The following is a 19,336-nucleotide window of genomic DNA, read 5'->3' as shown; positions in this document are numbered from 1 at the left end:
ATTAGGAATGAGGGGGATGATTAGGTGGCCATGATGGAATGTGGCCAGGTTGGGAATTTAGCCATGACACCGGGGTGAACACCCCTACTCTTACAATAAGCACCATGGGATTTTGAATGACCACAGAGAATCAGGACACCCATTTTCACGTCCTAGCCAAAAGACGGCACCCTACGCAGGACAATGTTCCCAAATGTAATCAAGGTTTGAAATTATTATGTTTTATTTTTGTCAAATATTATATCGGTTTAGGCTTATTGCAACCAATTTGCAGTATATTTCTTATTTATTTATTATGTTCCGACCCCCAGACATTCCGCTCAAGAAAAAATTGGCCCACGGCTGAATCTAGTTGATGATCCCTGCACTAGCCTATGTCAATCTACTATCCCCCATAGTACAAAAGTTGACCTATGCTATTCGGTGCGAGAAATAAATATTCCAAACATAGTCTGGGACAGTTGTGGGATGCGATAGATCCCAAATTAATACAACCACTAGCATCAAAAAACCTTTTAAAAGCAATGAGGCTGACGCAACAGATCAGAACGTTTGGCTTAAAATGTTGATAAACGATTAGGCTATTTTTTCACATTATAAGCGCAGCAATGCGCACACGGCAGTAGGCTACAAGCGCAAATGTTCCAAAATGCAATATATTTGTGGAAAAACACCATTCTCAAAAGTGACCGCAAATGCGATTACGCATGTAATGCTTTTATTATAAAGGTGCATTTTTATTGTGAAAATGATCTTCCCCAAACATGAAACTCATGTGTTGAGTATGTATGCCAGTTAGGCTCTACACCCGGTGTAAAGCGGATTGATGTGCTTAATTTGAATATGTTATTTGGCCACTTTAGTTGTGATACAAACCTTATCAAAACATATAGGCCATGAGGTGTGCGACTATGATTTGAAAAAGTCGCAAAAACCCCAGCTGTGTCTTGCCTTGCACACAAGCTGGGCATTATTCACAAGTGATCATATATATTTCACAAGTGATAGGCTAATATTGTCACCCATCAGACTATTCTTGATTTAATCTTGTCTTTACGTATACTAAATAATATATGTGTGAAAATTGATTTAGAATGGACCATTATCACGCACCTGTCTCGAAACAGGGGCAGGGGGAAAAAATACATGTTATCTATGCACTTAAATAGCGAATGGAGGACGCTTTTCCCGTGGTTAATTTTCATGCCAGCCAGGTAGGCTATACTCCTTTTGTAAAGAAAAGCAATGTGCTTAATATTAGGAAAGTTGAGAAATAAATATAGTAGGCCTAGAAAGCTGATGGGATCCGTTTTCTCACGCAATTGCATAGCCTATAGAAATGTTGCGCAACATGAGCTCATGGGCTCTCGTGAAGTGTTTGATTAGATTTTCGATTACATTTGCATTGATGTCAGGGTGATTAGAGGGACAATAGAGTGCTGATTACCAGGCAGTTAGCAAGTTTGGTAGGCTACTAATGACCATCAGCAGCATCAGAGCTTGGAGAAGCTAATTACCATGCCTAATTGGTCAAATGGAATTTGACTGCCGTCATGACTTGTGACCGCCGGTGTGGCGGTAATATGGTTACCGTAACAGCCCTATGCAAGACAAAAGATTTAAGTGCCTTTGAACGGATTATGGTAGTAGGTGCCAGGCGCACTGCTTTGTGTCAAGAATTGAAACGCTGCTGGGTTTTTCACGCTCAACAGTTTCCTGTGTGTATCAAGAATGGTCCACCACCCAAAGGACATCCAGCCAACTTCACACAACTCTGGGAAGCATTGGAGTCAACATGGGCCAGCATCCCTGTGGAACGCGTTTGACTCCTTCTAGAGTCCATGCCACGACAAATTGAGGCTGTTCTGAAGGGGGTGTTCCTAATGTTTTGTACACTCAGTGTATTTCTTACAGGTAACATACCACATCTTCTGTCTGAAATGAGTATATTAAAGCAAGCATGATCAGTGCCTCAAAAACAAAAAAATAAACAAAGCGCCAGTCAAGCAGCCCTGGTTTGGAGCGTAACGATTTGAATTTGAGTTGTTTGGAGGGAGAGAGCTCTCTCAGTACCTGTAGTCCTTGAAGCGGTGATGCTGCTTTGTTGAGGAGAATATTGTGGTGGTGTTTCTACTGCTACTGGAGGACATGACTGGTGCTGCAACAACAGATCATGTGCTGCTTCAACGCGTCTTTACGTTCAACTATCTCAGTGTCAAAGCCTGAGGGATACAAGGGAGGAATAGATGGACAGACACCTCAACTCATCTGTCCTTTTATGAATATATATCTGTCTTTTTAACTTCCCTTTTTTGTCCTTTTAAATTGCTGCAAGTCCATCCTGTTTTGTCCAGCGTTGTTCCCCTCTGTCTTCTGGGTCTATCTACAGGCACAGCTCTCCACAGACATGCTGGGGTAGACCTTGAGCACCAGGTTACCTCCCTCGTCCTGGTATAGAACCACCAGAGGGCTCATCTTCTCTGGGACACAGCAGGGCTCTGGGACCCCTGGAACTATCCCAACCGCACGGACTATACTCTGGATGGTTGCGTGGTTAGAGGGACGCAGTACCTGGGAGAGAGAGGAGCAATGGAGAGAGAAGGGGAAGGGTGATTGAGGTAGAGAAAGAGAGAGAGAGAGAGAGGTTACAGCATTGTAACTGGCAATGCCTGTAACAATTCAATAGGAAAAATTACATTTTAAGGTTATTCTGAATTTTTTTTAAAGAAGGAACTGGCCTTGATAAAAAGCTGTCTATGATTTAGAAGCACAATGGTTAATTAATTTAATAAAGTGCAAGTAGGAAAACATGACACAATAGTACAATGAAGTACATGTAAGTGTGTCCGCACTGGCCAGTAATGTATCTACTGATTTATACTATTTCCTAAATGTTGTAGACATATCATCAGACTGGGAGCAATGGAGCAGTTCTAAATTGGGAACCATAAATACATTCTCGGCTGTCATGCTCACTTTGAAATAAGTGTGATGGTATCCTCTCTGCCTTACATATTTATTGAGACTTTAGCTCAGAAGGCTCCCAAAGATTGGATTTGACGTGGGTTCAAATCCAGCTAGTCACAGTCTTTACCTTGGGCATGGGGAATCCACAGGTGCCAGCGCAGTAGTAGGCATCGAAGGCTTTGGGCGTCAGGACCCACTCGCTCCAGCCGATGTCCGCAAAGTCCACCGTGAGTGTCTTCCTAGAGCAGCTCCTAACCTGGGGCTCCGAGCCCCACTGTCTCTTCTTCGCCTTATGCATGGTCCGCTCATCAAAACTCAGCATTGGAGACTTACTTCCTCTTTCCTTCCCTCTATCGCTTCTTCCATCACTCCTTCCCTCACTGTTGTCTTGCAACCTACTCCCTCCATCGCTGCTCTTCTTTGGGGTCCTCTCGTCCAAGCTCAGGACTGGCGATTGACTTCCTGTATCCCTCTCTCCATCTTTCACTTCTTCCTCTACATCCTGGCCCTTCCTCATCCTCTCCCTCCTCCCAGGCTTGAGTTTGATAGGTTTCAGGGTGTGGTAGGCGGTTTCAAACGGGTCATCTTTCCTGGATCCGCCAGGCCTGTACTCCACCTCTGGTAGCTCGTTGTTCTGGATGGAGTCTGGGAGAGATAGTACCCCCCTTCTCACACGACCCTTTGACCCCTGTTTAGGGGGAAGAAGAGAAGGGTGAGAAGTATCTTCCTCCACCTCTGCCTCAGGGCCATACCTCTGTAAAGTCTGTGCCACACTGTTGGGCTCATCTAGCGCATGGTCGTCAGCATACATCAACAAATAAGGTAGACTGGACCCAGACAGCATATCCTCTGGCTGTCTGTGGTACTGCAGCCCAAAGTCCAGCTCCACCGACACAAAATGGCTGCCTTTCTCCCTGGCCTCCTTTATCGCCACAGTCACGTCCTTCATCTGCCACAACCCTCTCTGGTTGGGGTGAAAGGTCACGTTGCCTAGCAACGACGCCTGCGACCCTGGATTGACCGCTGACCCAGAGGGGTTGGAGCGAAGGATGAGGTGGATGGAGGGAGCAGGGTGGAGGTGTAGAGAGCGACAGGCCGGGGTTTTGTAGCGTTTGCAGAACCAAGCCCTTGGCCTCGGGCACCGGTCGAACAAGAAGTGAAACGTGGCAGAGAGGATGAGCTCCGAGTCCTGGAGAGACGTCAGGTTCAGATGGTAAAACGTCCTCTGGTCAGACGAGTCTACAGGGGGAGAAATCTGTTACTTCAGTCTTTCACAGCGTCCCAGGCCTAAACACCTAAAGAGCAGGCAGAGGCACAGTGATTCCTAGGTGGGAAGAAACCTTGAGTGGAACAAGACTCTGGAGAGGGAACCCATAATTCTCTGGCTGTTATAGGAGAGGATAGGAGAGGGGAAGAGTTAGGGAGATGGGGAAGGAGAGGGAGAGAGTGAGGGGGATGGGGAGAGAGGAGAGGAGAGTAGAGGAGAGGGGGGAGTGAGTGAGGGAGGGAGGGACATAGGTGCAGAGGAGTGGGGGAGGGAGGCATGAGTAACATATTCATGATGAACATTAGGCCCAACAGCAGACATATTGTCCATTGTATATGGCGTCTGCGGATGTATGGAGTGACTTAAGAGATATACATTACTCTGTATCCAGCCTCAGGCATATGGAAACGCTTATTTCAGTTTCCCCCAAAGCTTCCCCTTAAGCCCCTAATACAGCCAACACTGTCTGCCCCGCACCAAGACAATAACCTAATGTGTTCACAGATCTCTTGTTGTTGTCAAAACTCCCTTACATCGCTCCTTAGATTACATGGCTTCTGCAGTAAAAAACATGTGTTATTATGATATGCTATCTGATAACCACTTACATTTTAGTCATTTAGCAGACGCTCTTATCCAGAGCGACTTACAGTCAGTGAGTGCATTCATTATTTGTATTTATCGAAGCAACAACCCTGGCATTGAAAACACCATGCTCTACCAACTGAGCTACATCCCTGCCGGCCATTCCCTCCCCTACCCTGGACGACGTTGGGCCAATTGTGCGCCGCTCCATGGGTCTCCCGGTCGCGGCCGGCTACAACAGAGCCTGGATTCGAACCAGGATCTCTAGTGGCACAGTTAGCACTAGCGATGCAGTGCCTTAGACCACTGCGCCACTCGGGAGGCCGAGGCCGACTTAAGAAGAGCTCCTCCTTAAATTGCTATTTTTATATTATATTATATTATATTTTTATATTAACAGTTTAGTTATTTTAGTGCATTGCTGTGTTCTGCCCATCTAGAGGAATTTTCTTTTGTGCAAATAGTTTGGAGAGATTTTGAGAGATTGATCGACTTGGTTCTTGCAAGACTCATCTGCTGAATCATCAGGCAACACAAGGAAGGAATGGGACAGGAGGACTATAAACCCAACAAAAGGACAACAAAAAGAATTAGGACATAGATAAACAAACACAAAACCAACAGAGGGAGTAAGAGGAAGGGATTTCTGGAGGATAGTTCAGGCTTGATAGGGAAACAAGCATTCAGATGAACAAACAAACAAGCAAAAGAGCACTTGGAAAGGAGGTAGAAACATTATGAACATTGAGAAGGTATCTTCATTTATGTGTAATGTGTTGTTTCATTGAAAATATATTTATTTGTATTATTCATAAAAGTGCATTGTTTAAAAAGTGAATGTATCTATAGGTGCATTATTTAAATAAGTGCTTTCATAAGGGGCACATACACATCATTCTAGAGCAGCGTTAAAGAGGTCACCATGGAGATGAAGATGGATGCATTCTCTAAGCATTGTTTCAGAGACCTTGCCATCGTGTATCCTGAAAATGTTACAAGTGAGTCAGAAAAAATAAAAATTTCTAAAAGAAATTGCTACGGGAATACCCAGAGACACTGAGGGCAGACTTCATCCTAAAAGCGAACAAGGAAATCAAAGGAGACATTCTGTTCTACACGGATGATCCTAATGCTTGGCACACAGCTCTCCACAAGACCAACAATGATCTTAAAATGTCAGAAAACAGAACAATGAGGCAACTGTATATTGATTCCACCCCCAAATGTAACATTAATATATATAATAACAGCACTGTGATGGTTCAAGGTTCGGAGGCCAGTCTGGATCAATTTGTCCACTACTTCGACCAAATAGAACCTTTTGTTGCTGAACTTAAAACCTCTCACTACCTACAACAGCCTCCACTCCCTCTGTGCCCCAGTATGTAGTCCCCAGTGTCCCTCTCCCTCCCTCACCTGCAGCAGACACAGCCTTGAGCATGCCTCTCTCACACGTGACACCTGCAGTACCACAGCATCTTATAGAGGAGGAGATCAGCTTGGTGCGTCAGCATAGGGAGGAGATCCGGGAGCTGCAGTGTTCAATGAAAGGACAATTAGGCTCTCAGGATGGAAGCACGCAGACTTAGAGAGGAACTGTCCAGCACAGTCAACACCAGCCACCACCATCCACTCTACAAAGAATCCCACAAAAACCCAGGACCAGGCCAACAGCTGAATCAGAACCCACCAACCAACCCCCTCCATCCCCATCTCACGGCCTGTAATTACTCCCATCACTCCTGCCATACTCCATAGACCTGATGAGAAACCAGACATAATATTAATGATGGACTGAAATGGAAAGTTTATATTAGAGAATAACAGAGTGTAACGATCCCGGCTGTCTGAGTCGGGTCCTGGTCGTAATCTCCAGTTTCCCGAGGGTTCGGGAACGCTCCGGGGAGCGCTCTGGTTTCCGCACCTGCTTCCCATTAGCAATCTGCACACCTGGGCCTAATCAGCACCTTTCTTAGGCTCTGGCCCAACATCCAGTTCCTGCCGGATCGTTAGCCATGAACAGTAGGTGTATCTGCGTATCAGTTAGAGTATCTAGCGTGAGTTTTGTTGTTTTGTACTTTGTTGAGTTTTGTGTCCTTACCTCCGTTTTTGTTTCACCTGCAGTCACACGTCCGGAACCTTCACCCCACCTCTGCCTGATGGTCGGCGGCTGCCGAGCCATCACTGGACCTTGCACTGCACCCCCAACTACTCATCCACGCCGCCCGCTCTGTCCCTGGAATATTCTGCACCTTTTGTTTGTATCCGAATAAACCCTCACTTTCGTTCTACTCTCCTTGTCCTGGTCTGCTTTTGGGTTCTGGCTGAGGGAACTGTGACAGAACGATCCGGCCAATTATGAACCCAGCGGACCTGGACTCCGTTCGCCATGCCATTACCCAGCAGGAGAAGATGTTGGGCCATCATAGCACGGTACTACAGGAGATCGCGTTGTCAGTTCGGAACCTTTCTACCGGCCTGATGGAGGTCCAGAACCAACGCCAGTGTCCGGTGGAGGACCCACTACCGGTTTCACCCATCTCGCCTGCCGCTTCTGAAGTTGTGTCCCTCCGTGAGCCCAAGGTTCCGACGCCGGAGAAATATGAGGGGGAGCTGGGAAGATGCCGTTCCTTCCTTATGCAGTGTGGATTAGTGTTCGATCTACAGCCCTACTCTTATGCCACTGACAAGGCTAGGATAGCCTTTTTGATTGAGTTGCTGCGTGGTCGAGCGCTGGAGTGGGCTTCAGCCGTTTGGGAACGACAGGATCCCTGCATGGCTTCATACCAGGGGTTCACGGCCGAGATGAGGAAGCTCTTCGACCATTCCGTCCGAGGGAGGGACGCAGCTAGGCGTCTGTTTTCTCTTCACCAAGGAACTCGCCGCGTGGCCGACTTCGTGATCGAGTTCAAGACGTTGGCTGTGGAGAGTGGGTGGAACGAGGAGTCTTTGCAAGCGGCCTTTTACCAGGGCCTGTCGGAGCAGCTCAAGGATGAGTTGATCTCCTATCCGGAGCCTAGTGACCTGGACAGCTTGGTAGCCTTGTCTATTCGGGTGGATAATCGAGTCCGAGAGCGAAGGAGGGAGAAGCAATGGGGTCCGTCCAATCGATCAGCTTCTCAGTTCCCAGTCGGGTCGGGTGGTGGACCAGAACACGTCGATCATTCTCCACCACTAAGGATTAGTGGAGAGGACCTCTCTCCCGATTCTGAACCCATGCAAGTGGGGGCGGCACGGGTTAACCAAGGAGGAGCGTCAACATAGACGTAAGACCAACTGCTGCCTCTACTGTGGTCGCTCGGGACATTACATCTCCACTTGTTCCCGGCGGTCGTCAAACTGCCCGGCTCGCTAAAGTTGGGAGGACTTTTAGCGAGCCAGTTTCAACCTCTCAGTACCTCTGTCAGACCCCGCTTCCCGGCTACCCTTGTGAACAGGAATCAGAGCTTAGCGCTTAACGCTTTTATCGATTCAGGTGCCGATGGAAGCTTTCTTGATGCCGAGTTGGTGGAACAGCTGGGGCTTTCCAAGGAGCAATTGCCGGAAGCCATTGAAGCGACCACTCTGAACGGCAGTAGTCTGGCACGTATCACGATGAGGACTGAACCGGTTAAGATGCGGTTGTCGGGGAATCATTCTGAGATGATTTCGTTTTTCATTCTGCCGTCTTCCCATGTCCCTCTGGTCCTTGGATACCCCTGGCTGAAGGAACACAATCCCACGTTCGATTGGGTGACGGGCAAGGTAACGAGTTGGAGCCTTGATTGTCATGCTAACTGTCTCAAGACTGCCTGCCCCCATTCGGTTCCCAGTCAGGTGATTGAGGCTAAACCCCCAGATTTGTCCCTGGTTCCCGAGACATATCACGATTTGGGGGAAGTTTTCAGTAAGCAGAAGGCTCTGTCACTTCCTCCCCACCGACCATATGATTGTGCCATCAACCTGGTTCCTGGAGCTGTCTACCCCAAGGGAAGGTTATACAGTATCTCCCGACCTGAACGTGAGGCGTTGGAGACCTACATCAAGGAGTCCCTAGCTGCTGGTCTCGTTCGTCCTCGTCATCACCCCTGGGGGCAGGATTCTTCTTTGTGGGAAAGAAGGATGGCTCTCTTCGACCGTGTATTGATTATCGGGGGTTGAATGACATCACGGTCAAGAACAAGTATCCCCTGCCCTTGATGAGTTCTGCCTTCGACTCCTTACAGGGTGCTACGGTGTTCACCAAGCTAGACCTACGCAATGCGTATCACCTGGTCCGGATCAGAGAGGGGGACGAGTGGTTGACGGGTTTCAATACACCGATGGGTCGCTTCGAGTATCAGGTGATGCCGTTTGGACTGACCAATGCTCCAGCGGTATTCCAGAGTATGGTGAACGACGTCCTGAGAGATATGATCGGTCTCTTCGTGTTTGTTTACCTGGATGACATTCTGATCTTCTCGAAGGAACCTTCCGACCACGTCCAGCATGTCCGGCAGGTTCTGCAGCGATTGTTGGAGAATCGCCTGTTCGTGAAGGCCGAGAAGTGCGAGTTTCACGCCCACACTACATCCTTTCTCGGGTACATCATCTCCAGGGGTGAGATTAGGATGGATCAGGAGAAGGTTAGAGCGGTTCTGGAATGGGCCCAGCCCGGTACGAGATTGCAACTCCAGAGATTTTTGGGGTTTGCGAATTTCTACCGCAGATTCATCCGGGATTACAGCCGTGTGGCCGCTCCATTAACTGCCTTGACTTCCAGCATCAGGACCTTCAAGTGGAATCCGGAGGCGGATCGAGCGTTTCTGGATTTGAAGAGGCGATTCACCAACGCACCGATTCTCTCTCAACCGGACACGGCCCGTCAGTTCGTCGTTGAAGTGGGCCGCGTCTGATGTGGGAGTTGGCGCCATCCTGTCGCAGCGATGCTCCACGGACAGTAAACTCCATCCCTGCGCCTACTACTCTCGTCGCCTTTCGCCTGCGGAGAGGAATTACGATGTGGGTAACCGGGAGCTTCTCGCGGTGAAACTTGCCTTGGAGGAGTGGCGCCACTGGTTGGAGGGGGCGGAGCAACCGTTTATTGTCTGGACTGACCACAAGAATCTTGCTTACGTGCAATCGGCTAAACGTCTCAACTCCCGTCAGGCCAGGTGGGCGTTGTTTTTCGGACGATTCAAGTTTGTCCTGACGTTCCGACCTGGATCTAAGAACGGCAAGGCGGACGCCTTGTCCCGGATGTTCTCCAAGACGGAGGAGAGTGGGTCCAAGACCGAGACAATTCTCCCCGGAACTGCGTCGTGGGAGCAGTTATGTGGAGGATTGAGGAGGAGGTGCTGGCGGCCCTTCGGACTCAGCCCGGTCCCGGTAACGGTCCACCCGGTCGGTTGTTTGTGCCTGAGTCGGTTCGTCCTGCTGTTCTCAAATGGTCCCACGCCAGTAAGATGGCTTGTCACCCTGGCGTGGCTCGGACAATGGCGTTTCTTCGCAGACGTTTTGGTGGCCTGCCATGGCCGAGGATACTCGGGGTTTTGTGGCTGCCTGTCCAGTGTGTGCGCAGAATAAGAGTACCAATCGGCCCAGCTCTGGACTACTTCACCCCCTTCCTATTCCCCGGCGTCCATGGTCGCATCTGGCCCTGGACTTCGTCACGGGGTTGCCCGCTTCTGAGGGGAACACGGTCGTTCTGACTATCGTGGACAGGTTCAGCAAGTTCGCCCACTTTGTGCCTATTGCCAAGCTTCCCTCTGCCTCGGAGACGTCCGAGATCCTGGTCAGGGAGGTTTTCAGGGTCCACGGTTTGCCCAGTGATATCGTTTCCGACCGTGGCCCTCAGTTTACCTCTGCTGTCTGGAAGTCCTTCTGTTTGGCCATTGGAGCTACAGTCAGTCTCACATCTGGTTTTCACCCCCAATCCAATGGTCAGGCGGAGAGAGCCAACCAGAAGATGGAATCCACGCTACGCTGTCTGGTCTCTTCCAACCCCACCTCCTGGGCCTCTCAGTTGCCTTGGGTTGAGTATGCCCACAATACTCTCCCCTACATCTGCCACTGGGATGTCTCCCTTCCAGTGCCTGTATGGCTACCAACCTCCCCTGTTCCCTTCTCAGGAGAAGGAGCTCTCTGTGCCTTCTGTTCAGGCCCATATTCGTCGTTGCCACCGGACCTGGCATCGGGCCAGAAAGGCACTCCTTAGAGGTTCGGACCGGTATCAGCTCCAGGCGAATCGTCGCCGGACCCCCGCTCCCACCTATACCATCGGAGATAGGGTTTGGTTGGCCACACGGGATCTTCCGTTACGGACTGAGTCTAGGAAGTTGTTACCGAAGTTTATTGGTCCGTTTGTGGTGGAGAAGGTGATCAATCCAGTGGCAGTGCGACTCAAACTACCGAGGGACGCTCAGAGTCCATCCCACCTTTCATGTCTCCTGCCTCAAGCCTGTCTTCCTCAGTCCTCTGTTGCCTCCTCCGCCTCCTCCTCCTCCTCCTCGGATGATCGGAGGTGGTCCTGCCTACACGGTGCGTCGCATTATGGATTCCAGACGGCGGGGCCGGGGTTTCCAGTATCTCGTGGACTGGGAGGGGTATGGTCCTGAAGAGAGGAGTTCGATTCCGCGGCGACAGGTCCTAGATGCGGATCTCATCAGGGACTTTTACCGCCTCCATCCTGGCGCTCGGGGAGTCCGCCCGGTGGCGTTCGTCGGAGGGGGGTACTGTAACGATCCCGGCTGTCTGAGTCGGGTCCTGGTCGTAATCTCCAGTTTCCCGAGGTTCGGGAACGCTCCGGGAGCGCTCTGGTTTCGCACCTGCTTCCCATTAGCAATCTGCACACCTGGGCCTAATCAGCACCTTTCTTAGGCTCTGGCCCAACATCCAGTTCCTGCCGGATCGTTAGCCATGAACAGTAGGTGTATCTGCGTATCAGTTAGAGTATCTAGCGTGAGTTTTGTTGTTTTGTACTTTGTTGAGTTTTGTGTCCTTACCTCCGTTTTTGTTTCACCTGCAGTCACACGTCCGGAACCTTCACCCCACCTCTGCCTGATGGTCGGCGGCTGCCGAGCCATCACTGGACCTTGCACTGCACCCCCAACTACTCATCCACGCCGCCCGCTCTGTCCCTGGAATATTCTGCACCTTTTGTTTGTATCCGAATAAACCCTCACTTTCGTTCTACTCTCCTTGTCCTGGTCTGCTTTTGGGTTCTGGCTGAGGGAACTGTGACACAGAGAGAGCTATGGAGCTCTTGACTGTGGCCCAGCTTGGCTCTCCAAGCCATATCATCATTCACACAGGGACCAATGACCTGTGTGCCCAACAGCAGAGGGTGGCCACATCACTAAGGGGAATGATAGAGTGGGCCTCCACCATCTTCCCCCTTGCGAAGATAGTAATATCTACCCTGCTCCAGAGGAGAGATTTCCACCCTGCCACCATCCGGATGGTAAATGTTAGCCTCTCTCGGGACTGTGTGCTACAGCCCAATGTACACCTGGCCCACCATCCCACCCTCAGCCTCGACTGTCTTTATGACAATGTACACCTGTACAAAGAGGCAGTCCCCACTTTCACCAGGACGTTAAATGATGTTTCTCTGGGTGGCCAGTCCACCTCACCCCACAGGAGCAGCAGACCAGCCACCAACTCCCTGAGACAAATCAGACACTCCTTTAGACCTGTATCTGGTGGTGCCTCACAGAGGCTAGAGAACAGCCAGCAACACTGCCCACCACACCACCCTCCACCACTTGTCTCCCAGGAACTGCATGCAGATACACTGAGCTATGCCCAAGCCGTACGCAGTCAAAGAGGCCCCATGCAGAGTTTGGAGCATCGCTGGCCACACTGCCCTCCACACCACCCTCTTCAATTCCCCCTACAACCTCCCTCCCATGCTACCAGACCAGGCCCGCCTCAGCACAGCTCTACCAGACCAGGCCCGCCTCAGCACAGCTCTACCAGACCCGGCCCATCACAGCACAGCTCTACCAGACCAGGCCCATCACAGCACAGCTCTACCAGACCCGGCCCATCACAGAACAGCTCTACCAGACCAGGCCCAACTCAACTCAGCCCAGCTCTACACAGCACCGACCACTACCCTAGGGTCTGGCAAAACACTGTCGAGGGAAGTGCACCACATGATGCAGTCCACACCATGTATCATTCACATTATCAGCCCTCATATGCTGAGAGTTTGGAGCGTCGCCAGCCACACTGCCCTCCACACCACCCTCCTCAATTACCCCCACAACCTCCCTCCCAGGCAAGTTTTGGTTACCCTCCCTACTCCCACCCCCAGGACAGGCCTGGGACACTCCTGTCCCCCATGACAGCCCCAACTCTGCACAGCAGGCACACCAAGGCCTCCTGTGCACACCCAGAATTGAGCATCGGCAGCCACTCCGATCCCCTGCAGCAGCTCCACTCCTTTGGCGGGAGCTTCATCAGGGTGGACTGAGCTCTGCCAACACTGCTCTCCCAGTTCCCGCCCCAGCCACTGCATCCAGCGACTTGAGGGAGGTCTGTCAAATTCTCAGTCTACTCTGCTCTCACGTGGTTGGCCAGGGACCTTGGCAAAGTCTCAGTTCACTCAACAAATAGCTGCAGATGACCCTATGCCTGTAAGCTCTTATGTGAATGAGCTGAATTCCCCCTCTGACTTTAAATCTCATAGGGGGCTTGGGCTAGTGCACCTAAATGTGCAAAGCATTATTTAAAAAATGGACACAATTGACATTTGGGTACAGGACTCGTGTCCTGGCATTCTGGTTGTCTCGGAAACATGATTAAATGGTTCTGTATCTGATAAAGACATTGAAGAAATTATTCTAATCTATTTAGATGTGACAGATTCCAGAAAGGGAGAGGAGTGGCCATACAGTGCCTTGCAAAAGTATTCATCCCCTTTGGCGTTTCACCTATTTTGTTGCATTACAACCTGTAATTTAAATGGATTTTTATTTGGATTTCATGTAATGGACATACACAAAATAGTCCAAATTCGTGAAGTGAAATTTAAAAAATAACTTATATACATATAAATTATACAAAATAAATAACAGAAAAGTGGTGTTTGCATATGTATTCACCCCCTTTGCTATAAAGCCCCTAAATAAGATCTGGTGCAACCAATTACCTTCAGAAGTCACATAATTAGTTAAATAAAGTCCACCTGTGTGCAACCTAAGTGTCACATGATCTCAGTATATATAAACATGTTCTGAAAGGCCCTGGAGTCTGCAACACCACTAAGCAAGGGGCATCACCAACCAAGTGGCACCATGAAGACCAAGGAGCTCTCCAAACAGGTCAGGGACAAAGTTGTGGAGAAGTACAGATCAGGGATGGGTTATAAAAAATATCAGAAACTTTGAAAATCCCACGGAGCACCATTAAATCCATTATTTAAAAAAAGGAAAGAATATGGCACCACAACAAACCTGCCAAGAGAGGGCCGCCCACCAAAACTCACTGACCAGGCAAGGAGGGCATTAAACAGAGGCAACAAAGAGACCAAAGATAACCCTGAAGGAGCTGCAAAACTCCACAGCGGAGATTGGAATATCTGTCCATAGGACCACTTTAAGCCGTACACTCTACAGAGCTATGCTTTTACAGAAGAGTGGCCAGAAAAAAGCCATTGCTTATAAAAAAATAAGCAAACACGTTTGGTGTTCGCCAAAAGGCATGTGGGAGACTCCCCAAACATATGGAAGAAGGTACTCTGGTCAGATGAGAAAATGCTATGTTTGGCACAAACCCAACACCTCTCTTCTTCCCGAGAACACCATCCCCACAGTGAAGCATGGTGGTGGCAGCATCATGCTGTGGGGATGTTTTTCATCGGCAAGGACTGGGAAACTGGTCAGAATTGAAGGAATGATGGATGGTGCTAAATAAAGGGAAATTCTTGAGGGAAACCTGTTTCATTCTTCCAGAGATTTGAGACTGGGACGGAGTTTCACCTTCTAGCAGGACAATGACCCTAAGCATACTGCTAAAGCAACACTCGAGTGGTTTAAGGGGAAACATTTAAATGTCTTGGAATGGCCTAGTCAAAGCCCAGACCTCAATCCAATTGAGAATCTGTGGTATGACTTAAAGATTTCTGTACACCAGCGGAACCCATCCAACTTGAAGGAGCTGGAGCAGTTTTGCCTTGAAGAATTGGCAAAAATCCCAGTGGCTAGATGTGCCAAGCTTATAGAGACATACCCCAAGAGACTTGCAGCTGTAATTGCTGCAAAAGGTGGCTCTACAAAGTATTGACTTTGCGGGGGAGAATAGTTATGCATGCTCAAGTTCTGTTTTTTTGTCTTATTTCTTTTTTCACAATAAAAAATACTTTGCATCCTCAAAGTGGTAGGCATGTTGTGTAAATCAAATGATACAACCCCCCCCCAAAATCCATTTTAATTCCAGGTTGTAAGGCAACAAAATAGGAAAAATGCCAAGGGGGGTGAATACTTTCGCAAGCCACTGTATATGTAAAATCTAATTTCATGGCATCCCAATCTTTCAATATTTTTTTCAAGAAAATTGGAGCTTCTGGTTGTAGATGTGTCCATAAACCAGAATACATATTTATGTGTTGCTGGGATTTACCGCCCAACTGCTGCCATGGCGGATGCTATTGGTGCTATATCCGAGTGTGTAACAGCTTTTTTTGTCCTTGGAGTTAGTCATTTTAGGGGATTTGAAACTGAATTGTCTATCCCCGGCCTCAGATCAATTTAAGAGTATATGCATTGATTTTAATCTGACTCAATTGATCTGAAAACCCACATTGCTAAATGTGAAAAACTCTGTTAACTCCTCATTGATTGATTTAATTATTACTAATAACTCCCATAAATATTTGTCTAGTGGAGTATTTGCATACGATCTCAGTGATCATTCTCCCATAGTATGTATTAGAGATACGAAACTGCAAAATACTAATCCTCATTTAATTAATTAAGAAGGGACATTGTAAAACGTTTTTTCCTCAACCCTGAGTTGGCTCGAGAACATTTATCCTCCATATTTATTCCTCTGGCAGATAAACACGCCACTTTTAAACAATTCAGAGTCAAAGATAGATCTAACCCTTGGTTTTCTTTCGGAGCTATCGGAGCTCATTCAGATGAGAAATCAGGCCTGGGACAAAGCAATGAAAACTGACTCTGTAGTGGACCGGTAATCTTTCAGACAATTGAGAAACAGATGTACTATCTCGATTAAGAAAACTAAATCAAGCAACTTTTTAAGCTCTATCTCTGATTCTGCTGGTGATCTTTCTACATTTTGGAAAACAGTAAATGCACTGAAGCATACAAATTCCTCTTCTTCCCTGCCTAAGCAAGTTCTGTCTGACTCTGGCATCATAACTCGGCAGACTTCTTATTTGAGAGAAACTGTGGTTTTAATCATCATTTTATCTCGGCAGGCTTTTTATTTGAGAGAAACTGTGGTTTAATTGACCCTGGTCAGTCAATAGACTGCTCTTCCCTCTGCCAGCCTCTAGCTGACTAAACGGTTAACCCGTCAACTTCTAGTGAATATTTGTTTTCAATTCAACAATTTACTATCTGTGATGTGCTAGATGCCTTGCTTAAGATTGATGTAAAAAAATCCACTGGGGCTGATATGATTGATCCATTTTTGCTGCTGCTCTCTGCCCCCCTGATTGCTGAATAATTAACCCATATTTCTAACCTGACGATTATATATGGTACTATCCCCAAGGTTTGGAAGGTGGCCAATGTACTTCCCCTTCGCAAAGGTGGTAACCCTTGGGACCTAAATAATTATAGCCCTATTTCTAAACTTCTTTGCCTAGCTAAAATATTACAATCATTGATTAATTCTCAGCTAAGAGCTTTTTTATCTTTGAAATGTATTTTAACTGTACATCAGTCGGGTTTTAGACCAGGTCATAGCACTATCTTGGCCACATCCCTAGTTATGAATGATGTGGTTAACTGTATGGATAAAAGGCAACATTGTGCTGCCCTCTTCATTGACCTGTCAAGGGCTTTCGATACTGTTGATCACTCACTGCTAATTCAGAGACTTTCCTCAATTGGCCTAGGCCAGGCTGCATGTAGCAGGTTTAAAAATTACTTGACAGATAGAACTCAATGTGTATTTACTGATGGTGCTAAATCAGGTTTCCTGGATATTACGAAAGGTGTCCCACAGGGGTTGATTCTGGGTCCTGTACTTTTTACTGTTTACATTAACAATTTTGTCTGTAGAAAACTGTAACCTGCACTTGTATGCCGATGATACTGCTGTGTATGTTATTGCCCCCACAGTTGACCAGGCTCTATCTGAACTACAGTCATGTCTTCATTTTATTACAGAAAAACTTTATTGACCTGAAATTAGTATTGAATGCAGGTAAAACTAAGTATATGTTGTTCTCTAAAGCGCATAAAAATAACTCTGATGATTTAAGCATATGTACTTTGAATGGTGTCCATATTGATTGTGTCCCTGCTTACAAATATCTGGGCTTCAGGATAGATGAAAAGCTGTCTTTTAAAAAGCATATTGATGAGTTAGTTAAGAAGCTGAGAATAAAAATGGGCTTCTTCTATAGAAATAGGTCCTGCCACTCGCTAAATAGTAGAAAACAGATTATTCAGTCAACGTTCCTATCGGACCTAGACTATGGCGACATCATCTATATGAACGCAGCTGCCACTTCATTAAAGCTGTTAAATGCAGTTTATCATAGCGCACTGTGCTTTATTAAGGGTGACAATTATTGTACTCATCACTGCATTCTCTACCAGAAAGTTGGGTGGCCCTCTTTGATGTCACATAGGTTAATACATTGCTATGTTTTCATTTATAAAGCCCTTTTACAAAAAGTCCCACTGTACCTAACATCTTTACTAAACTTTAGACATATGAGTTACCACAGGAGGTCTCAGGGATGGTTAACTTCCTTTGGTCTCTACTGAGTTAAGTAAATCAGCTTTTAGTTTTCTTGCATCTTATTTGTGGAACAATCTTCAAAATGTTCTTAAATGTGATGTTTTGGTGCCTCTAGGGTGATTCAGAAAGCTGATTGAGGACCTTATTACTGATAAATGTGTTTGTTTTTTATGACCATGTTGTTCTTTCTGCTTGCATTTTGTATTTACATTGATGTGTGTATTTTCTGTAATTTATGCAATTCAGGGCTCCTCTGTAAAAGAGACCTTGGTCTCAGTATGACTCCCTGATAAAATAAAGGTTAAATAAATTAAACAACAAAATGTTGAGTCAATGTGGGTCTGTTTTGTTTATTAAAAAAACACAGGACAATGGCGCCACTGCGTGCTAAGCCTTCATACTCCAGCGCAGCATACAGTGGCCTCTTATGGAAAATAGATTTGGTGCATTATTGGTGTCCCCCTGTCTCCTAGTTACCGCATTGTTGTCGCGGCCAGCGCGGCAGCTGGGTCCGCTTGGAGGCGAATTCTACACACATTCTTGCGCGTCTGCGGCTGGAGCTGTGACAAGGACACACTGCAGCTGACGCGACACATACAGATCTGCCCAAGTGCATCATAAAAAACACTCAGTGACATTCTCAGACGGTTCCAAAACAATCCTACCTATTTGGGGTGTCTGACCACATGCGTCGGCTTTTTTTTCAGCCCACTGTAGGCTATTTCAAGTAATTAGGTTGCCTACTAGAAGGTTGTTATATAATAATAATATAACCATAAATTCATCATAACTTGGTGAGTGAAGTCACTGCCTATGCACGTTGCGTTTCTCTCTGTGCCAATCTCATCAGCGCCTTTCCCCCTGAAAACAGACATAGTCCACAACTCTTATGTGCATCTCAAGAAATTGGGAAGAATATCAGAGTTGAGGATATAACTAATTTATCTACGTTCATTTTTCTCTCCAGCATCATAGAAAGCTATTCCACAGCCACACTCACCTTGGCTGGCTCTGAAACTCCTGACAGTGTTTCCCTCTCGGAGTCGTTTCAGTTCTCTGTTGTATTTCTCATACAGCCTGTACATGTGCTGTGAGACCACATTCTGATTAGCGCTGTCCTGGTCAAACGGAGAATCGGTACCATATCTGCCCTGTCCCTGCACGCTCCATGGGGTTCGGCTCGAGGTCCGACCCTCCAAAGCTCCAAGACAACAACCTAACATTAGAAAAAGCAAGTGCGGTGTAAACTCGAACCAGACTGCCATTTTAGAACCAAACACAAAATCCTCTACCAAAGGGAGAAAACGCGCATCCGAGGAATGACTTGTAATATAAAGGTGAATGGAATCCAAGGTTACATGTGTCTCGTAAATAATTTCCACCTCGCGTCTGCTTTTACTGCTCTGTCTTGGGTAGCACCATCACTCATGCGCGGCAGACAGTGCGGATGCTTGAGGTTAGCTTACTCTCCTCATAGATACTTTAACAATTGTTTCTCCTTTACAGCCAGAGGTGAGAGGGGTAACACTGGAGTAGTGAAAGGCGCTGACGTCCACTTCTGCAGCCAATGAGAGAACTCACTCACTACAGTTCCAGTTCGTAATTCCCCGT

At 47.4% G+C, this 19,336-nt stretch overlaps 1 protein-coding gene across 1 annotated transcript; it reads right to left on the bottom strand.

Annotated features, from left to right (window-relative positions):
- Nucleotides 1–1,789: 1,789 nt before the first annotated feature.
- Nucleotides 1,790–19,194, bottom strand: LOC121553598 (growth/differentiation factor 10-like). The gene is made up of 3 exons (XM_041866843.1): nt 18,726–19,194; nt 3,095–4,206; nt 1,790–2,571 (listed from the first exon to the last, which is right to left on the bottom strand). Exons 1-3 carry the CDS (start codon nt 18,988–18,990, stop codon nt 2,380–2,382), a joined length of 1,569 nt encoding a protein of 522 aa, XP_041722777.1. The 5' UTR covers nt 18,991–19,194; the 3' UTR covers nt 1,790–2,379.
- Between the last annotated feature and the right edge of the window lie 142 nt (nt 19,195–19,336).

The sequence above is a fragment of the Coregonus clupeaformis genome, chromosome 37 (assembly GCF_020615455.1).
Source record: "Coregonus clupeaformis isolate EN_2021a chromosome 37, ASM2061545v1, whole genome shotgun sequence".
NCBI classification, from domain to species: Eukaryota; Metazoa; Chordata; class Actinopteri; order Salmoniformes; family Salmonidae; genus Coregonus; species Coregonus clupeaformis.
The sequence above is the reverse complement of the archived record's forward strand: the minus strand, read 5'-3'. Positions and strand labels throughout refer to the sequence as shown.

What these genes read in the sequence shown, in the direction of transcription:
- LOC121553598 (XM_041866843.1), bottom strand. Translation starts at nt 18,990, where the DNA reads ATGGCAGTCTGGTTCGAGTTTACACCGCACTTGCTTTTTCTAATGTTA. An exon ending in GAGTTTCAGAGCCAGCCAAG is followed by an intron (nt 4,207 to 18,725) that starts GTGAGTGTGGCT and finishes CTCCCCCTGTAG; the next exon opens with ACTCGTCTGACCAGAGGACG. An exon ending in GTGGATTCCCCATGCCCAAG is followed by an intron (nt 2,572 to 3,094) that starts GTAAAGACTGTG and finishes TCTCTCTCCCAG; the next exon opens with GTACTGCGTCCCTCTAACCA.